General features: G+C 39.8%; 1 protein-coding gene across 4 annotated transcripts in view; it reads left to right on the forward strand.

Annotated features, from left to right (window-relative positions):
* NFATC1 (nuclear factor of activated T cells 1) overlaps positions 1 to 21,275 on the forward strand; it is a 154,546-nt gene that overhangs the window by 88,168 nt on the left and 45,103 nt on the right. For 3 of the 4 annotated variants that reach the window (XM_045007804.1, XM_045007805.1, XM_045007807.1), the window contains one exon: positions 18,629 to 19,315. In XM_045007804.1, coding sequence (XP_044863739.1) covers positions 18,629 to 19,315 — 687 coding nt within the window. The remainder of the gene's footprint in view (positions 1 to 18,628; positions 19,316 to 21,275) is intronic. The other variant, XM_045007806.1, reaches the window with a different exon arrangement.

Here is a 21,275-nt window from a genome sequence, read left to right on the forward strand (position 1 = left end):
TGACTGTCCATTGTCCTGTACCTTATGCAGTCATGTACACGAGTGCAAAGTGGGTGCAAACCACTACCATTCGGATTTGGTAGCACTTTACAATCTCTTTGCACTGGTATAAATAACTTCCCAAGAAGCAGGCAATGGAGAATGATTTCCTACTTTATTATGTTGAGCCCTTACAACAATATCATTTTTTGAAACACCACGGGCCTGATTCACCACTCCGATACTGGTTTTATGCCCATGTAACTCCAGGGACTTCAAACCAGTGCAGTCTTGATTGACAGGTGTAGAACCAGTGTAAGAGAGTAAAAAATCTGACCTGGGAGACCCTTTTTATATATAATATATAAATAAATTTAAGAAACATGCTGATTTGTTTACAAACTCCCTTATGCCTACAGAAGTAGTAAGTACAAATATATTTTTGTAATCGCCTGTAATTATTCAAAGAGTTTAATTTTTGTATTTGGTGATGCTTGTAGTTGTTTGCATCATGCCCTTTACTGGTAAGGATGAGACATCTTGACTATTTTCATATATGTATATACATGCAAAAATTAAACTAATAGTTTAGCACCAAACTCAGTTATCTCCAAATATGCTATATTTAATGCAGGGTTTTTTTAAGCTGCACTGGTTTATCTAATTTAATTCACAAGCTTCTTGTAGTTTGCCAAGATATTATAGAAAACCAAAGTTCTACTCATCAAGAAAAAAATAATTAAGCCAGCAATTACTATGTTATCTAGGTAAAAAGGTTTTAAAAAATAACAGCAGCGTATTTGTCCAGTTAACTCCTCCTGATTTGTACAGACAAAATCACCCAAAGTGTAGAGGCGATAGGTTTTTAACAAGCAAATGTCAAAGTAATCATCAAGTATTAGATGTGGGTTTACGTGGCTATTGGGATTTTTTTTGTAAATATTGCTGCAGTGTTATTCTCTACTGTATATCAGCTTTACCCTGAAGGGTGCAGGCTTTAAACTTTTGACATTATACACTGGACATATCTGTCACACAGAATATAAGCAATTTCCTTAACCTATTGATGTAGGTGAGTCCGCACAGCTCATTTTTTCAAGGCCAAATACCAGAAAATATCCCAATTTGCCCCCACTGTTCAATGGTGTAGACTGTTCATCTCTGCAAAGCAAAATGAGTTTACCCTTCAACAGTCCACCCTTTAAAGGTGGTCTTCATGGTAGCCTTTTTTCAATATTTGCTCCATAGGCTTTATTAGTATAGAATGTAATGTTACTTGTGAAAAAGCATTAGCCAACTCTGCATTTGTACTGTATTTTCATCTAGAAACACCATTAGTATGTGTGCTAAATATTTTTATTTTGTGTAAGATTGGATATGTTTTTGTTTATATGAATTTGTTATATGATTAGCATAATCATTTATGTTAATAGGAATATTAGTGGACATAATCAGTAGGGTTTGGGGAATTATCTAATCTGAAGGATGTTATAAGAGAAGGAAAGCACTTAAAAATGTATGCTACTGTTAAAAATCCATTTGAGATTCCATACAGCACGTGTATGCTACTCTTAAGAAGGTCTAGATAAGACTAGGGTCCAGATTTTTAAAGGGGTTAGACATCCAAATACCTTTGAAAATCTAGCCCTAGTTCCCTGTCTCAGATGCAGATGTTTAAAGTTGTCCTGTTGCATGGAATTTTGGATAAAGTTGAGAAGATTTTAAGAAATTCATTAACTATTAGAGTTAGTTGTCTGCTTATTCAGATTTCTTTTGAACAGATACATTAAAAATCAAGGAGACCTTTTTAGGATTTTGTCTCTCACAAAGAGGGGCTTAGTGTCATCTAAAATATCTGTGCTGTCTGCAAGAGTGCTGATGTCACATACTGCTTTAATTCATCCAAAATTTCTCTCTTCCATTACATTTTGCCATGTAAATGTTATTTAACAAAGCAGGGAAAACAATCAATGAGTTTATTTGTCCAGGAAAGATTGTTACGATGCGGGGGGGGGGGGGGGGGAATGCTAGGACTTCCAAACTGTCTCTGTAACTTAGATCTGAAAATAGAGGCCAAATTCTGTTCCCAGGGCATGTCTACATTGCCCCACAGCTCAGACTATGAGGTTGCGAAGAGCAGTGCACACCAAAAAGCTGAGCTGGAACTCCTCCGTGTGAATGCTGCAGGTGTGAACTAAAAGGTTCCTAGTTTGCATTAATGTAGTCCTCTTCAAATAGGTCTATATTAGTGCAAAATAGGAACATTTTAGTTCACACCCACAGTGCCCACACAAGCGGGTTAAGGTGCAGTACTTTGGTGGCACTGCTGTTCACACCCCAGGACTTCAAGCTGTGGGGCAGTGTAGACATGCCCTCAGATACACCGGTGTAAACTCGTTTAAAGTAAATCTGTTGTCTTCAGTGAAATTATACCAGTGCAGCTGAGATCATAGATCTTAGTTATCTTAAAGCACTAAAAGATGTTTTAAGGTGTGTTAAATATAATAAAGAAAACCAGATCAATCAAACAGGAAGCTACCATTTTTAAAGTCTAATCACATAGCCTGAGACACAGGAAATACCAGTCTTGATCACACTAAAGAAAGGGAAGAGGCTGTTTTTTCACACTATTTTAAGCTATAAATAGCAAAGGTTTTGTGTATTCAGTGTAATTTTTCCCGTTTAAAAAACATTGTTTTTTAGGAAAAAATTTTGTGTTTCATCGGTGAAGTTAATAGGAAGTTGAAAAAGTTGGTGTACCTGTTACACTGACACCAAAAATATTGTTTCGTACATTGTTGGTGGTAAAATATTTCCTGTTCTATGTTTCACTCATGCTTTTAACTCTAATGAATTATTTTAAAATAATAAATTACTTTATAAATGTTATCCCTACCACTTTTATTATTTAGTTAAATGCAGGTGATGAGCTGCGTGATCTTCATTTAAAAGCTTAATATATTGGATACATTTGGGGATGTTTGCTTCAGCATATGTGGGCCAATTTTCAAAAGAGCTCAGCTTCTTTTTTAGCAACTAAATAAGCACCCAGTGTGCTGAGCTCTTTTGAAAATCTGGCCACTTATTTAGGGGCCTAAATAAGAGCTAAGTTCTTTTGAAAATCTAACATAAGCTTTGAGTGCTACGCTCTTCTGAAAACCTGGTACTTAGTTACTAGATATATCTTATTAATGTTTCATAGCTTTGCAGTATGAAAGTGATGAAAGTTCTTAGTGTGCTTATGAAAAGGGTGATCAGTGCCCACTGCATATTTTTTTCAGCATCCTACTCAGCTTCCTGCCTTAGTTCTAAAATTATCTCCTGACTATGCTGCAGAGGAGTACAATCAGCAGTTTTCTAGTGATTACATTTAGCAGTCACACCTCCATTTCGTCTCCCCTCTTCCGCCAGCAGTTCACTTTCTAAGTTAACATGCTACATTAGTCATATTAGCTGAAAACAATAAAATGAAGATGTAAAGCAGTGAGCTTTAATGTGACATAGAAAGCAGCTTTTATTGATAGCCACCTGACACATTTCAACTTGGAACTTTTGGTGAACTTTCATATCTGAGGCTGGCAAAATATGCATCCTTGCTATGTCTGCAAACTGATCATAGGATTACATGGGGAACCTGGGCCAAATCCTGTCATGGGGTTGTAAAAAGCTCAGAAAATGCACCAGGTCAAGTAACATAAGGTTAGAAAGAGGACCTGCTCTTCAATGAGCTTGCAAGATAAGACAGGTGACAGTGGTGTGTGTGTGTGTGAGAGAGAGAGAGACAGAGACAGAGATTGAGAGACAGACAGACTAGGAGAGTTGTAGACCCTGGCTTGCAGAGGCCATTCGGAAAGCTGCTGACTGACACACCCAGCGCTCATGACAGGCAGCTAAACCCAGATAAACCAAAGCAGAAAGAGAAAGTAACCCTCACAGCTGCTTATGCTACCACACAATTCAGCCCCATAGAAAGTCACTTTTAGTTAGTTCAGGGCTAACTCAGAAAACCAAAGAACCAACAGTGCAGATGTGCCTGAAGGTGGGTGTAAATTGTATTTATATCCACTGTAAATCAACTTTCTGCTACCAAAGCTGGGCAAAGAGGGGCTTAGTGTAACTGTGAATTAGGCCCAAACTCTCAAATATATTAAAAATGACATTGTCAGCATTGACAAGCATTCTCCCCCATCTTCTTTTTATAGGCAGCAAGTTTCTTGAAGGGTGTGTAGTAAAGTCTGCACTAATCAGGGCAGAATAACAAGGAAGGTGGAATGACTTGGACGGAATTTTTCTTTACTTTTTTTTTTTTAAGATGAAAATATGAATCATGGTTGCTCATTTCTACACAATGTGCTGTTACAATTTATTTCATTTTGGCTGCTATGTGGCTGAATGTTACTTTTGACATTTAACAGTACAACAAAAAGCAGGCAAGGCTTTGTCAGACTCCTGTTTCCACTTAAACAGTGGATAAATTCATCATAACTGGGCCATCAACTCTTGTTACATTCCAGCAGCTGAGTGTGTTCTAGAACAGCAGGAGAAGTGGAATCTCACTTTTGAGCCTTTTTTCTCCAATATTATGCTGTTGGATTCCTCCCCACCATCTGCCCCTCCAATGTATATTTAGCTCTAGTGCAAGGGCTTCCATCCTTCACTCAAATGAGAATCCCATTAGCCACTGGCCAGGAGTCAAATAGCCACACCTCATTTGCAGATTGCGCTCATCCTGGCTTTTAATAAAGAGATTTGGGCTATGGACCCCACTGGTCTCAGTATGCAGCGCTCCATCTTGATCTGAATGGCCTCCCGCAAAGATCGCAGAGGAACATATCATAATGAGACCTCTCTGTTGAGGTTAAGGGTGGTCACTTCCTGCACTGGACTCCAGAGTTACAATTGACCTGTAAAGTCCATCTTGGTGCCACTGGTCACTTGTAAAAGGTAATTCTGAGAATTCAGGGCTATATATTCTGGCACCTGAACTCTCACTGAGCAGTATCTCACTTAGCAAATAGTCCGACTGACTTCAAGGTACTGTTCAGCCTGAGTCAGGATGGCAGAATCTGGCCTGTGGTCCTTATCACTGAAGCTTCCTGAGCTCTCCCCTAAACGTTAGCATTTTAAGGGCTATCATTTGCCACCCTTACACAGGTGATGCCAATGTGAATACTCAAGATGTGAGTGTAATCAGGGTTGGACCATTTGGCTCTTCCAACTGGTTTAAAAGCCAAAGAGTAAAACTTCCATAAAGGAGATGAGGTTTCAAATTGTAAGGGCTAGATAATATAACCATTTGGTTTTGTTCTCCTGGAGTGGCTCATCAGCATAATTAATCTAGCTCTGTAGTTGATGCTGAAGGGAATGCGGTTCTGGTGATTGCATCAGATAAACTATACAGGAGAAAATGTATTTTGTAGGCTGTGGAGAAGGACTGTCTAAGTCTCTGAAGGAGAAGGCTGAGTAAGAGCTAAAATGGCTCAGAATAGCCAAGATCAAAACATGCTGTAAAGAGTGATGAAAAATGACATGCTGGGGTAAAGCCAGATTAGCCTGCTTGGTGCTGATGATGATAGAGTAGGAGTAAAAGTACTGGTGGTATATTAGAATGTAGCCATTGATTGGCCAAAGAAACCTTCATTAGAGCAATTTACGGCACACTCTGTGTGTTAGTCTGCCTAGAGCCACCAGACTCTGGAGAGAGAGAAAGGAAGAGAAAACCTAAATAAGAGAGGGGCTTACAGAAATCCCAGGGCATATAAATATTTATAGCATAGAAAGTGAATCTTGTGAACTAGTTAACAGTAATTCCTGTGTTTACATGATGAAAAATATGCATGTTTGATTGTGATTCTAATCTCAATACACAACTTCCATCAATAAATATTCCTTTAAACCAACAACCCACTTGAAGATTACATCCCACACTGGCTGTACAATTCTGCCTATATACTATAGGATGCATAAATTATGGCTACTCCCACATTAATGCCTCTTTGGGCACTCTGCCCACAATTTACATTTTAATATTCACAACTCCCTGGAGGGAAAGCAGACAGAGAGAGGGATGCAAGAGTAATGTTAAATCTCTTGATGTAATATTTTACCATATTGCAGAACGAGGGTGCCTGAATCCCACATCTGTGTATTTATTAGGGCTGTCAATTAATTGCAGTTAACTCAAGTGATTAACTCAAAACAAATTAACTTGATTTTAAAAATTAATCTTGATTAATCACAGTTTTAATTGCACTGTTAAGCAATAATAAAATACCAATTTAAGTTTATTACAAATATTTTTGGATGTTTTTCTACATTTTCAAATATATTTCAATTACAGCACAGAATACAAAGTGTACAGTGCTCACTTTATTTTTATTAGAAATATTTGCACTGTAAAAAAGATAAACAAAAGAAATAGTATTTTTCAATTCACCTCATACAAGTACTGTAGTGCAATCTCTTTATTGTAAACGTGCAATTTACAAATGTAGAATTTTTTTGTTACATAACTGCGCTCAAAAACAAAACAGTGTAAAACTTTAGAGCCTACAAGTCCATTCAGTCCTATTTCTTGTTCAGCCAATTGCTAAAACAAACAAATTTGTTTACATTTACAGAGATAATGCTGCCCGCTTCTTATTTACAATGTCACCTGAAAGTAAGAACAGGCCAGGCATTTGTATGGCACTTTTGTTGCCGGTTTGCAAGGTATTTACATGCCAGATATGTTAAACCAGTGGTGGGAAACCTGTGGCCCGCGAGCTGCATGCGGCCCATCAGGGTAATCTGATTGCAGGCTGCGAGACATTTTGCTGACATTGACTGTCCGCAGGCATGGCCCCCCCCAAGCTCCTAATGGCCATGGTTCGCCGTTCCCAGCCAATGGGAGCTGGCATCTGGCTGCCGCTTCCCGCAGCTCCCATTGGCTGGGAATGGCGAACTGCGGCCACTGGGAGCTGTGGGGGACAGTGCCTGCGGACACTCAATGTCAGCAAAATGTTTCACGGACCGCAATCAGATTACCCTGATGGGCCGCATGCGGGCCGCAGGTTGTCCACCACTGTGCTAAATATTCGTATGCCCCTTCATGCTTCAGCCACCATTCCAGGTGATGACACTTGTTAAAAAAATAACGCATTCATTAATTTTTTACTGAACTCCTTGGGGGAGAATTGTATGTCTCCTGCTCTGTGGTTTTACCCACAATCTGCCATATATTTCGTGTTATCGCAGTCTCAGATGATGACCCAGCATATGTTGTTCGATTTAAGAACACTTTAATTGCAGATTTGACAAAATGCAAAGAAGGTACTAATGAGAGATTTCTAAAGATAGCTACAGCGGTTGACCCAAGATTTAAGAATCTGAAATGCCTTCCAAAATCTGATAGGGATGAGGTGTGGTGCATGCTTTCAGAAATCTTAAAAGAGCAACACTCCAATGCAGAAACTACAGAACCTGGACAATCAAAAAAGAAAATCAATCTTCTGCTGGTGGCATCTGATTCAGATGATGAAAATGAACGTGCATCAGTTTGTGCTGCTTTGGATCATTATCAACCAGAACTTGTCATCAGCATGGAAGCATATCCCCTGGAATGGTGATTGAAGCATGAATGGGCGTACAAATGTTTAGCATATCTGGCATGTAAATACCTTGCAATGCCGGCTACAACAGTGCCATGCAAACTCAATTCGCTAAACAAGAAGTAGGACTGAGTGGACCAGTGTTTTATTTTTGAGTGCAGTAATGTAAAAAAAATTCTACATTTATAAGCTGCACTTTCACAATAAAGAGATTGCACTACAGTACTTGTATCGGGTGAATTAAAATACTATTTATTTTGTTTATCTTTATACAGTGCAAATATTTGTAATAAAAAATAATATAAAGTGAGCACTGTACACTTTGTATTCTGTTGTAATTGAAATCAATATATTTGAAAATGTAGAAAACATCCAAAAATATTTAAATATATTTAAAAGAAAGACATTGGTGTTGCTTTTCTTTTCTAGGTAGGCTAAATCATCTTTCCTTCAAGCAGCAAAAAGGAACATTTGCTATAAGAGATGATCGCAAGAAATCTTGATGAAACAAGTCCCATTTCAGACCTAAAATTAATCTATTCCAACGAGACATCTAGTTCCAACTCAGAACTTTCAAACAACATCCCAAGTGCTCAAGCCACATTATTTTGGATTGCAACTGGGTCATACAGGCAAAGGCAAAGTATTTGGAGACCATAAAGATCTGACAACTGTAAAGTTTTGTTTTAAAAAAATAGAAAGAAAGTTCTAGCTTGTTTCACATGTTTTTTAAAATCATATTTTGACTTGATTTACTCTTGTCAAAGTTGCATGATTTATTTTCTATCATAAGACATTAATCATGTCTCTTAGAAATCTCTTTTCCCCCCGTATTCAAAGAAATGTAATACATACTCTCTCTTCATTATTAACAAGCACACAAATCAGATGTCCCTGGGCTATCCCTCCAGTTTAAAAGAGTGCACATGTCTCTACAATATGTAGTATCGTCTTCATTTAAATATGCGTTGAACAACCTAATAGTTTAACAGCAGTTGAAAAGCATTTAGTAATTGAATTACCTGAAAGTACTTTCTAATCAGATAATGGTGCTGTCTGAGAATATACGCAAAATGAGATTATAGACATGATCTAGGTACAGGATTTCAGTCTATTTGGATACTATGCTGATACATACACACACATCAGAGCCCTTAAAACCACACATGTAGAAATGTACAGGACAATCATGCTGACTAATTGGAGAATTGCTTTAAAATTAACAAGATGAAATTCAGTAAAGACAAGTGCAAAGTACAGCACTTTAAGGAGGAAAAATCAAGTACACAACTACAAAATGGGGAATAACTAGCTAGGTCATAGTATTGCTGAAAAAGATCTGAGGGTTATCATGGATCACAGACTGAATCTGAATCAACAATGTGATGCAGCTGTGAAAAAGGCTAATATCACTCTGGGGTGTATTAACAGGAATGTCATCTGTATGACATGAGAGGTACTTGTCCCACTCTACTCGGTACCAGTGAGGCCTTAGTTAGAGTATTGTGTCCGGTTCTAGGTGTTACACTTTAAGAAAGATGTGGAGAAATTGGAGAAAGTCCAAAGGAAAGCAACAAAAATGATAAAAGGTTTAAAAAAAAAAAAGCCTCAGCATGTTTAGTTTTGAGAAAGATTGAGTGGGGGGGACCCGATAACAGTCTTCAAATATGTTAAGGGTTGTTCTAAAGAGGTCTGTGATCAATTATTCTCCATGTCCACTAAGGTAGCACAAGAAGTAATGGGCTTAATCTGCAGGAAGGGAGATTTAGGTTAGATATGAGGAAAAACCTTCTGATTATAAGGATAGTTAAGCACTGGAATAGGCTTCCAAGGGAGGTTGTGGAATCTCTGGAAGTTTTTAAGAACAAGTTGGACAGACATGTGTCAGGGATGGCTTAGGTTTACTTGGTTCTGCCTCTGCACAGGGGGCTGACTTTGATGACCTTTTGAGGTCCCTTCCAGCCCTATGTTTCTAGCACTCCTACTCATAAATAAGGAAAGCAACCAATCAGCTTTAAAGGTATCTGATTTCTTTCCCTAAATGAGGGCAGCAATCAAATGAATCCCATAAATGAACAATTCCTGATTCACACTGGTGGAAGCAAGACAGATCTCTTCAGGTTCCTCTATTAGTGGCCATCACAATAATACCTGAGATGAGAATTGGGCACCGGGGCTGTGTAGTGTTTCAGACAGTTGAATCCTATCACTCCATAGAAGACCCAGCGGGCCAGATCCTAGTCTGTGTTTAGTCTGCTTAAAATTGTTCTTGTGGTGTAAAGCAGCCATAAAGCTGGCAAAAACACAACCTTCCTCTATCCCTCCATCATAGAGGTGCTCCAATAGCTCCTACCCCATCGTACCTCTGACATAGAGGGTACAGCAGGGGAGGGGAGGGCCTTGTTTGGGTGCTCTGGTGATCTCTGAATACCTGAGAGTTATTTATGCCAGAGTCTGGCCCAGTCAGGGGTGAATAAACATGGTTTAAAACTAGGTTTATTTCATATTCCCTCCCCCTTCCTTCTCCCTCCTCTAGTCTTTCACCAAGCTCAGCTCAGCCATCCCAGGGACTCTGGGTTAATGACTGAAGTTACTCAAGACATACTTTGTAGGCCCAATAAATAATAAAGCATTGTCATTCCCATCCCACCACTACCACCACCATAGCCATCTAGGCCCTGGTGTTTACAAATAGGGGAGGACAAATGCAGTAGGAGAAAATGCATGTAGTACATGGGCCACATTGCCACATGAGTGCTGTGCCCCCAGGGTGACTCAATCTGTTTTTTGTTTTGTTGGTTTTTAAAACCTAGCCTTAGTCCTTCAGAAAACGTATCTTTTTCAAAATGAAAAAATTAAAATAGATTAAATGGCTTATGTGTTTTTTCAAAGATTTCTTCCTTTTCCCCCTCCCTTTCCTCAGTTCCTAGAATGCTTCTGCATTTTCATTCCTCTTTCCTTAGTGAATAGCTGTTGGCTGAGAGAAGAATTTTTAATGGGATGTCTTTGGGTTCTCCCTTGTTAACAAAACTATGCCAGTTGTCATCTAAGCAGAGGCAAAAAAGAAGCCACAGTTTACATAATCCCTACAATTATTAGAAGAGCACAGGTTGGTTTACTATGTATTGGTGCTGCTTTGCAAACAACTTAAAGGTTCTAGATTGCTCGGGTGCCTTTCATTTCTGTGGCATTGGTTCAGTTCTGCCCCAAGATGTTACAATCTGGTAGTTGTTTGGTGACCATTAGGAATGAATTGATTAATACAGTTCCTAGTGGAAAATGTCCACATCACACACAAAAAGCACCATCTCAAGACACACCTTTGTTGAGAATCTCAGCAGAGAGTCCAAGAACTGAATAGGCCTGTAGACTGAGCTATCGTCTTAATCGCTAGAACTGTTAGTCCCTCCATGAGAGGCCTGAGACACCCTGACAGAGTATTGTGAGGAAGTTTGCATTCTCTCTGCAGCTGTTATATAGTAAAGCAGGAGACTTCAATCTTTAGGGTGGACAATTTGTCAATTGTCACCAGCACTGACTTTTGCTTAAAAATCAAAACGTGGGGTGTATTGAAGTAACAAAAATATGCTTAAAAGGTAAGTAAAAGTGGGTCCAAATTGATATCCATTTCTAAATTAGTGAGAATTAAGAAACTTCTAGATCAGTAGCAGATGAGATGACACATGTGGTATCTTCTGGAGGGATGTCTGGTTCTCTGTAACAGGGTTGTTCTGTTTGGATCTAGACTACTTGATGAGAGAGCTTTTCAAAGGCACATATAGCGTTTAGTTGCCCATCTCAATCACAGACTTTAAGGCCAGAAGGTACCATCATGATTAGCTAGTCTGACCTCTTGCACATTGCAGGCCACAGACCCTCGCCTACCCACTACTGTAATATGTCCATAACCTCTGGCTGAGTTACTGAAGTCATCAATTCTTGACCTCAAGTTACATAGAAGCCACCATTTACTCTCGTTCAAATCAGCAAACATCCCATGCCCGATGCTGCAGAAAAAGGCAAAAAAATAACAAAAAAACCAGTCCAACCCTAATATCTTTGCCAATTTGACCTGCAGCAGAATGTCATCCTAAACTCTTTTATACTCCTTTAAAAATCCCAGCCTAAATTGTCACTAGTGGTGAGACATTTATTCACAAAGTTCAAGAATTTTGTGTGTGTAAGTGATGAAAAAATTATTTAGCTATTTTTAATACAGTATCCAAAATTTGTAGATAGGTTCCAGATGAATATATCCTATTCTGCACCTTGAACGGTGGATATTTTGTTTGATATGCTCTATCAAACCAAGGGCAAAATAAATATAGGACAATAAATGTCTGGATTGTTAATACATGTGTGGAAATGTGACTTGATTAGGTTACAGTTAATAAGAATAAACATCTGTATCATTGAAATGATTATATTTTCTCTATTCATTTGTGTTAATAATGACAAAAAAATAAAAGGGTTTTTAAAAAACCCGTCTGGATTGCTAAAGTGTAAAAGCAAACAGACTTGTTAGAATTGTCTATATATGTATGTACATATATGTACATTTTAAAAGCTTTTAGGAACCCGCTCGTATATGTGCATGATTTATTATTTTTCTTCAAGGCTTGATATATTAACTTTTTACCTTCTAAGAAAAACCTTTCAGTTAAACCCAGACTTGCAACACTCACTGAAATATTTCTCCCACATTCAAACCCACACAGAGGGCCATTGTTTTAAGCCTAGTGACTTGATATGATGTCATAACTGCTAGTCTTTCTGAGCAAGAATTGGAGGTAGCTTTGATTTAGTATAGCCAGTGCTGCTGCCAACACATGGTTCTCAGAGCTTCACATTAAATGAGATGACATAATGACACAAGTCCAGCAGCCTAAAGTGATATCATCAAGCCATTTAAAAACAATTAGCACAGTTAAACTGCTTATCAGATTAATTTAGAACTTTGAACATTTTCATATTTTAATATTTCAAATTATGGACTGTCCAAGATCATCAGTAAACCAATCTAATGCATTATATAAAAGCAAGTATTTTAAAATAATTAACAATGATAAATCAAATATATTTATTATTCCTTTGCACAGTACAAACCTGATTTTTGCAAAGCTTTGGGATTACTCAAGTGAGTAAAATTACTCCCATGCACAAGCCTTTGCAGGATCAGGCATCATGTTTGTTGTTTGCTCTTTTATAAACTGTGATCTCATTGTGGTTATTTGTTATTGGTACGTCTCAGAGTGGAGCAAAGGCAGTTTTTAATTTTTCATTGTAATAAGCTGAGAGTCTGCAGTGCAGAGTGTTATCTCACCACCACAAAGCAGCCCTAAAACGGCATGCTTATTGACATTTGAGACTGCTGTATTAAATTAAAAAATAGTCCCGTTCATGCTAATAGTGTTGATAGATTCTGAACAGCTGCAGGGCTTTTTGTTTGTCATTTTAACACTGTTTTGTAGCTAGAATCGTAGTGTCTTGTTCAGCTTGGTGTCATTTAAAGAAGACGTTTGAGCTGACAGCCAATTTGAAATATTTGACCTGATAGTGTAAAGTAGATTGAGTTAATACTGTTTTCTGTTAAATATTAACTCCAAAGCTATTAATCATATTCTTGGCATCTCATGGCTTTTCCCCACACATAATATGGGGAATCTTATGTCACATGAAGCAAAACAATCTAAGAGTCATAGGTGTCCAAAAACTGAATGACAGAGGCCCAGCAATTAGCTTCATGGCAAATTATGCCTTCTGAAGGGTGCATTGAGACTTAATACCTGGTATCTGGCCTCAGATTTCTAAAGGTTTGAAGTTAGCATGAACATAAGACATAAAGGTAAATGGTGTCAGATACATTATGCTTTACCATTACTCTCCTGTTGGCTGATGATCTGCCACAGCCATGGCAAAGGAACCCACTGGATTGGTCCCTAAGCTAGAAGAAGATGTCTTGATAATGCAAGCTGATATTTAAGGGGCCAGGCTGTTGGTGTAAACTGGTGTGGCTCCATTGGGTATGTCTAGACTCTACGCTGCAGCTGGGAGGTGTGATTCCCAGCATGGGTAGACAGACTTGCACTAGTCCACTTGAGCTAGTGTGCTGCAAAAAAATGGCAGTGTGAACGTAGCGGCACAGGCGGTGGCTTGGGCGAGCTGCCTAAGCTCCAACCCAGGGGGTCGGCAGGCTGGAACTCGGGTGGCTAGCCTGGGTTTCCACCAGGGCTACAACATCCACGCTGCTATTTTTAGCATGCCAGCTCAAAGTGAACTAATGCCATGCTGGGAATCGCATCTCCCAGCTGCAGTGTAGACATACCCAAAGACATCTGTGGAGCTATGCTGTGTGCTTGACCCAAATAAAAGTCATGAAAGGACTATAGGGATGGGGATAGCCATTAGCTGGTATGTGAGGCCCTTCTTAGCCTTATAATGTGATAAAGCAAATACTTGTAACTTGTTTGTTGTTTAAAGAAATGCCTTGGTTTCCAGGATAATAAACTGATGCCACAAACAGGGCATCGAGTAGTGAATGGTGATAAAACTAGAGACAGACCCAAGAGAAGAAAAAATGCCCTTAATTAATGTTTTGATGATGTGCATAAAATATACAGGACCTGATCGTTCCCTGTGTAGTCATTTGCAAAATGAATGCAAAACACCAGCTTTCTGACCAGTAGCCTTTTATACCAGCTTTGCACAGGTGCAAATCACTAACAGACTGGCCAGGTAGTGGAGAATCAGAGCCCCGGTTTCTTCCAAACTCCGTTTGAAAAGTATCAGCTGGTGCATGTTACCAGCTTTTGCTATTCCACTTGACAGAATTACATATGCTGGAGAGACGCAGATACTGGCTGAAATGTCACAAATACACTACAAGTCAAGTAATATAGCCATCCATTCCTGTAAAGAGACTAAGTCTGATAAGAAAACTAACTGTAATGGTTTTCATCTGCTCCTTTCTGCAGACACACTCATCTTTACAAATGTGATTCTAGCTCTTCTGGGTAATTCCTTGAAAACAAAGATCCCACAAGGCCTAATTCTCTACACTTGAATCTGGTGAAGACATTTATACTTCCGTATAGGTGGAGTAAATGCTACTGTCGTGATTTGGTAGAACTTCTTACTCCCATTTTACACACTGTAAAAGGTGCAAGGCAGTCGGGAATAGGGCCCACATTCTTTAACAATTTCAGCATTAATGCTTTTTTTTCCCTCGCCCAGTACAATACCTATATTAATAATGAGATTAGCAGATAAACAGTATTTAACACTGGGGACTTCTTTATGACACTGGAAAAACACTTTGTGGGATTTAATAGACAAGATTTAGCTGAACTAGTTCAGAAACCTCCAAGTACATGTCCAAGTAGCCACTATTTACCTGGAGACCTCATAAATTAAGAGGTGCACAAAAGTTGGTGTAATTGATATCAGTAAATCTGTGTAAATTGCTGTAGCTTGCATGCTGATGGAGGAGGAGGAGGAGGTGGTGTTGTGGCAAGAAAAGCAACAAACGGGATGTAAGATCATAAGCAGGACTCAGACTTTGTCTTTTCACCTTCTTACATCATCGCATTGGTTACTTTTCTGGCTATAAACTCACTCTTCTGCCACACCACATACTGTAGATTACACCTACTCCTCATTGTGGGGCCTGATCCATCTCTGTATTACTCCAGTTGTTTACCAGTGTGACTCCACTGAACACACAGTTAGCATGTCAGTGTCGGCTGATTCAGAACTGCCTTACATCAGTTGTCTGACAGCGCAATCAATGGAGTTACACCAGTGTAAAGCTGGAGTAAACCAGTGGTGAATCAGGCCTGCTGAATCCTTTCCCTCTGTTCTGCTACTGAGACAGAGCAAAGCAGCTGGAACGCCAGAAAAGGGCAGCCAAGGATTCCCCTGATGCAAGGGTATCCTCAAGTTGTGCAGAGCTGGGATAGTCAGCCTCCCACACACACTTCTGCATAGAAGGCATATTGGGGGCCAACCCTTCAATTGTCACAGCTATAGGCTGCTCTAAATTATTCTGGGGGCCTTTTCAGCCCCAGGCTGGCCCAGGATCAGAAGAGTGGAAAGCCACCCTCCTCAGCTGTAGCAGCGAGAAGTTTGGTGCAGCTGAGGACCGAGGCCGGACTTATCAATACATAACTTTCCCCAAAGGTGTGCACTGCAAAGCTGTGAAAAAGAACAGCCTGAGGTAATAGAGCAGTGGTGGGCAATCCGCATGCGGCCCATCAGGGTAATCTGATTGCAGGCCGTGAGACATTTTGTTGACATTGACTGTCCGCAGGCACGGCCCCCCACAGCTCCCAGTGTCCGCGGTTTGCCGTTCCCTGCCAATGGGAGGTGCGGAAGCGGCAGCCAGCATGTCCCTGTGGCCCTCCACTTCCCACAGTTCCCATTGGCCGGGAACGGCGAACCACAGCCACTAAGAGTTGCGGGGGGCCATGCTTGCAGACGGTCAACATCAGCAAAATGTCTCATGGCCCGCAATCAGATTACCCTGATGGGCCGCATGTGGCCCGTCTGCGGCAGGTTGCCCGGCACTGTCATAGAATCAGTGTTTCTCAATGCTTCCCCCACCAGCCCCATGTGCCACCACTTCAAAAATGCCACCATCAGATTCATAGGGTGTATCTACACTGCAAGGTGGGAAGGTCCCAGAGGTTGGGCTGCAGTCCGAGCCAGAATGTCTACACCGCAGTTAAGTAGCCTCTCAGCCTGAGCCTCACGAGCCTGGGTCATCTGGCATGGGCCAGCTGCAGGTGTCTAATTGCAGTGTAGACATACCCATAGACTCATAGTTTTAAATGAATGAGATACTGCAAGGGTTATTGAGCACTGAATTGTCAATGGATTTATTTGGAATTACTTAGCACAGGTGTTTCTATAACTGTGATATATTGGGAAAATTCAGTATTCAACGATCCTCATATTTCCAGCTGTGCCAGAGTTTGTGCTCGTACAGTGAACCTAATGTAAAACACATGAGGATCTTGTGAAAGGTATTTTCTTACAGTCTCTGTGCTTCTCTGTTTATCGAGGTGTGTTTCTTTGGTCCTGTGTTTTCATAAAGGGTATAATATGGGTTTTATAAAGCTGTCCTTGAACCTGGAATCTCCTTCCCTGCAACCAGTACATTCCGAACCATGCTAACTAGCATGCAGCATGTGAGCAGGTGAAAATATGAGGAGGAGGAATCTGACAACGGTCCATTATCCATAATACATGCATCTTGAATGGCACTTGTGCATCTGTTATGTACTTAAGCATGTTTTTATTAGTAGCCCAAGAAATCTTGAAGCAAGTGTTGCAAGCATCTGTGTGTAAAACAATATAAAAGGAGCAAAGTTAACAAGGGACTAGGAGGTTGTAAAACAAGGGTAGCAAAGTTCATTCACCAGAAGTAAAAACTGAGAGCATTAAACGAATTTAACTATAGCTAATATACGCATGCATTTTAAATAGACTAAAAGCTCTTTTAAGGGTTCAAAATCCTCAAACACATGCATACACTTGTAACTGAATTGTTAGGTCACGGTACCCAGAGATATTTCATTGGTATCTACTCTACACTAGCAGAATAGTTATTTTTATACCCTAACAGATATCCTGTGCTAGTGCCATAAATTGCCAGCAGTGCCTAAGAGCTATGAAAGTCTCTGCAGGTTTTTATTTAGGCAAGAGAAACCCTCACATGAATCCAAAATCACTGCTCTCTTTATTTAAGTTTGGGTCTGGCTAGAAAAAATATGTTTATTCAAACTCCTTGAAGTCATTGAGGCCCAGATGATTAAAGGTGTTAGGCATTACTGTGCTCAGCATTGCAATGCCTAACTGATTTAGGAGCTCAAATCTCATTTTCAAAAGGGATTAAGACATTTAGGAGCCAAAATCCCATTGATAGTCGATAGGATTTAGGGTCTAAGTGCCTAACTCCCTTCTGCAAATGCCATTTAGGCTCCTAAATCAGTTATGTGTTGCAGTGCTGAATGCTTAAGTACCTTTAAAAATCTGGGTCATAGAGGCCTACCTGGGCCTTCTAATTTATAGTTCACCTGACCTTGGAAGTGGGGGTCTTTTCCCTGTGAACTGCATGTGCTGCTGGATATCCAGGAAAGGTAAAGTCCTCTCTCCCCTCTGAATTGCCTTTATTGGAGAGAGGCTCAAGATTTTTTTTCATGGTCAAAGGTCTGCTGAAGTAGCAAATTCCATACCAGTCACCCTTCATGCTTCAGAGAGGGGCATTCTCTCCATGACTGACAGGTACAGCCTCTACAGCACACCTTTGGGGCAGGGGATGGAGGAAACAGTTTGTCCACAATAGGAGCAGATTTCTTCTTGGTATGCAGAGTCTGGACTAACATTCTCCAGGAGTTGGCATTGGTAGTTTGGATCCAACTTGTGATCTCTGGGAGCTGGCTCCAACTTGTTGAATATATTACACCCATTGGCTGGGTAGTAAGAAGCAGAGATTAAACACAGTTATGTAAAAGAAAAAATAAATGAGATTCCTGGTCTTCCAAAAAAAAAAAGCCTTATAATCAAAAACTCCTTGTCCATAACAATATTGTCATTTATCTTTGCAATTTTATTTCTGTTGAACTCTGAAAGCCCCATCTCTACCTTATTATTTTTGAATTTACCAAATGTGCAGACATTTATCAAATGGGCCATCAGTAGCAGTAGAAATGCAGTAGTACATCCAAGTTAAAATTTTTGCTTTGATTACTACAAATCCATGGAGCCCTTGGGTCCAAGGCTTCTACTGCAGCACAGCTATTTGCAAATAGATTTTTATAGCACATTAGTGCTGAAGGGGAGTCCAAAGAAAATAGTCCTTTTCAATATTAAAACCAGCTGTGACTTTCTTGTGCTGATGACTCATTCATTTTTTTTATAGGGTGGGAGAACTAAGCAAAAGACACACAGAGTCTTATTCAAGACGTTGTTTGTTTTGCAAAGGGTATCCTAGCCACAAGCCAACTTGATCATACCAATATGCAACTCATGTTTATTTAAAACTTTTTTTCTCTTAACAGTTCCAATTATAAAAACAGAACCCAGTGATGACTATGAGCCTGCTCAAACCTGTGGACCAATGACCCAAGGATTAAACCCTCTCTCTAAACCATACTACAGCCAGCAGATCATGATGCCTCCTGATCCTGGTTCGTGCCTTGTGGCTGGCTTCACTTCCTGTCAGCAGAGAAACACTGTGATGTCATCTTCCCCCAACTCAAGCCCCAAGCTGCATGATCTTTCATCTTCTGCTTACAAGTGCATCACCAACCCGGGCCACAGTCACCTAGGACTTCAGCAGCCCGCTGGAGGTGTCCCCACCATACAGGAAGTGCCAAGGTCTATAGTTGTGCACCCAAGTTCTCCAGAGCAATCATCTCTCATCATGCTGCAGCCGCAGGTGAGTCAACATCTGAGCAGTAGCTGTTCCCTTGGTTACCAACAAACACTCTATCCCAACAGTCCCTCTTCTCCAGTTCCATCCGTTACCCAAGAGCCAACCTATTTGCAGTCCTGCAGTCCAACTCACTCATCCATAATGGGTCAACAGCAGCACCAACTGCCGAAGGTTCAAAGAAATGAGTCTCCAACAAACCAACCACTGTCATTGCCAGAGTTGCATGAGGACAGTAATCATAATTTGGCCCCTATTCCTGTAATGATCAAGCGAGAACCTGAGGAATTGGACCAGTTGTACCTGGATGATGGTAAGTCTTCCACAGCTGTAGAGGTTTGCATTCAACCATATTGCTATATCAGTGAGTTCTTTTAACCCCCTTCACAATTCTGATGGAAGAAAGTGCAAATTAACAGCTTTGTGGAATGGTGCAGAATTTTGTGCTGATGTTCTCTGTCTGAGAAAGAGTTCTTTAATTTTGTTTGCAATAACGAAAGTGTATTTTAAGCATTAAATGCTGTTAGTCACTGTAGAGCTAGCTGCATGACCAATAGCTACATTGCAATAATCTTAACCATATGGTCTTGGTTTCTGCCTATGCCAGTGACCTGTGGAATGGCAGTGAAAACATATTTAACATTGTCCTGTTCGTAATGCAATGAAATTTCAGATACACAAATCTGCTAATTGGAACTAAAGGATAAACTGCTCTATTTCAGCTGAGAAAACTCAAATTTAAAACTGAGGCATGTCCTTCAGCTGATGGCTTTACAGTCGGGTAGCATCTGCAGCTAGGGCTTTTTTCTTTAGTTCCTACTGTAGATTTGTAGCCAGTGTTTTTTTAGTTTTTAAGATTTTATAGATATATACCCACACGCACCACTAAATGTTAAAATGTTGTGATGAACTTGTCAGACTTTGGTTTCCAAAGATTTATTAACAGAACATAATTAAGAGGGTAATCTGGAATTTGATTATATGACCTCCCTGAACTGTGATTTAACACTTACCGCTAAGTATCCCAGTAGTATTCTGAACCTTCACTTTAATGCAATATGTGAGCTCCCTTTCAATAGCAAGATATTTTTATATAACATACTATGCTGTTTGGAAAAGGAATGTCTTTGAAATTTCTGTATTGAAACTGATTGGTACCAAGAAGCTTCTGAATGTGATTGTCTTTCAGCGAGAAACTATAACAAAAGACACTTAATTTTACTTTTTTAATATAATTTTGGGGACTGTTATTTGATTTCAAACTGCATGATACTTGTTGAATTAGGATAAAAACATTAGTATTTTGGGCTTGAATAACAACATTTTGCTTTTCAGTTCTGAGAAAACATCTTTCCTTAATAGAGATCCTAATCAGTTACATGACAGACAAATCGAAGGAATTTTCCTAATTAGGAGTACAGTTCATTAAAGTTTTACATGGCTGTTACACAACTTCACTGCATTTCTTTCTATGCTGAGGACAGGCTAGTCTTCATATAAACGTTGTCCATTTTTTCCACATGCATACTGCCATGAGAAACAAGATTAAAGCTGATGCATCCCCCAAAATGAAATAAACAAAAAGTAAAAAACCCCAATCAAATGAAAGATTGATAGAAAACAAAGATTAGCCAGGGTGGGACTGATCACAAGATTAACATCTGGGATCTACATATAATAATCTTGGAGATTCAATCCATATCAGTAGCTGTCATGCAACTATGCCTCCAGAAAAGCACCACATTACCCCTCCACAAATTATACCATCATCCCCTCTCTTCCTTTTTTGTTTAATACAGTTGATTTATTTTACAACTAATAAAAAAATTGAAAGGATTACTTTGGAAGAGAGAAGTATAGGAATATCAGAACTCTCTCATTCTGAGTCATGCTGATAGGCTGGGCAATTGGTGCAGTCCCACTGGGAGAAACACCCCCTCAGCATTCAGAAGGGTTCTCTGCTGCGCCCCATTGGAGGGGCATGGTTGGGGCTCAGGAATGTTGGATGTAGGGATGCACAGATCTACTAGCCAGAACCCCCTCAGTGAAGAGGTGCACAGCAGTCTCAGAACCTGTTACAGCTCCTAGCTTGCAGTAGATGTCACAGGTCTACTCTGTTGATGCTCTGTGTTCTGGAAAAGAGAATTTCATTTCCCCACCCGAAGCTTATTTTCTCTGACATAACACAAATGACTTTGGCACAGTAGTTATTTTGCATTCCCCGATCACTGTAGCCAGATGATAGAATCCATACTTCAGTATGTATCATGCTA

This window comes from Mauremys mutica, chromosome 2 (genome assembly GCF_020497125.1).
Source record: "Mauremys mutica isolate MM-2020 ecotype Southern chromosome 2, ASM2049712v1, whole genome shotgun sequence".
Taxonomy (NCBI): Eukaryota; Metazoa; Chordata; order Testudines; family Geoemydidae; genus Mauremys; species Mauremys mutica.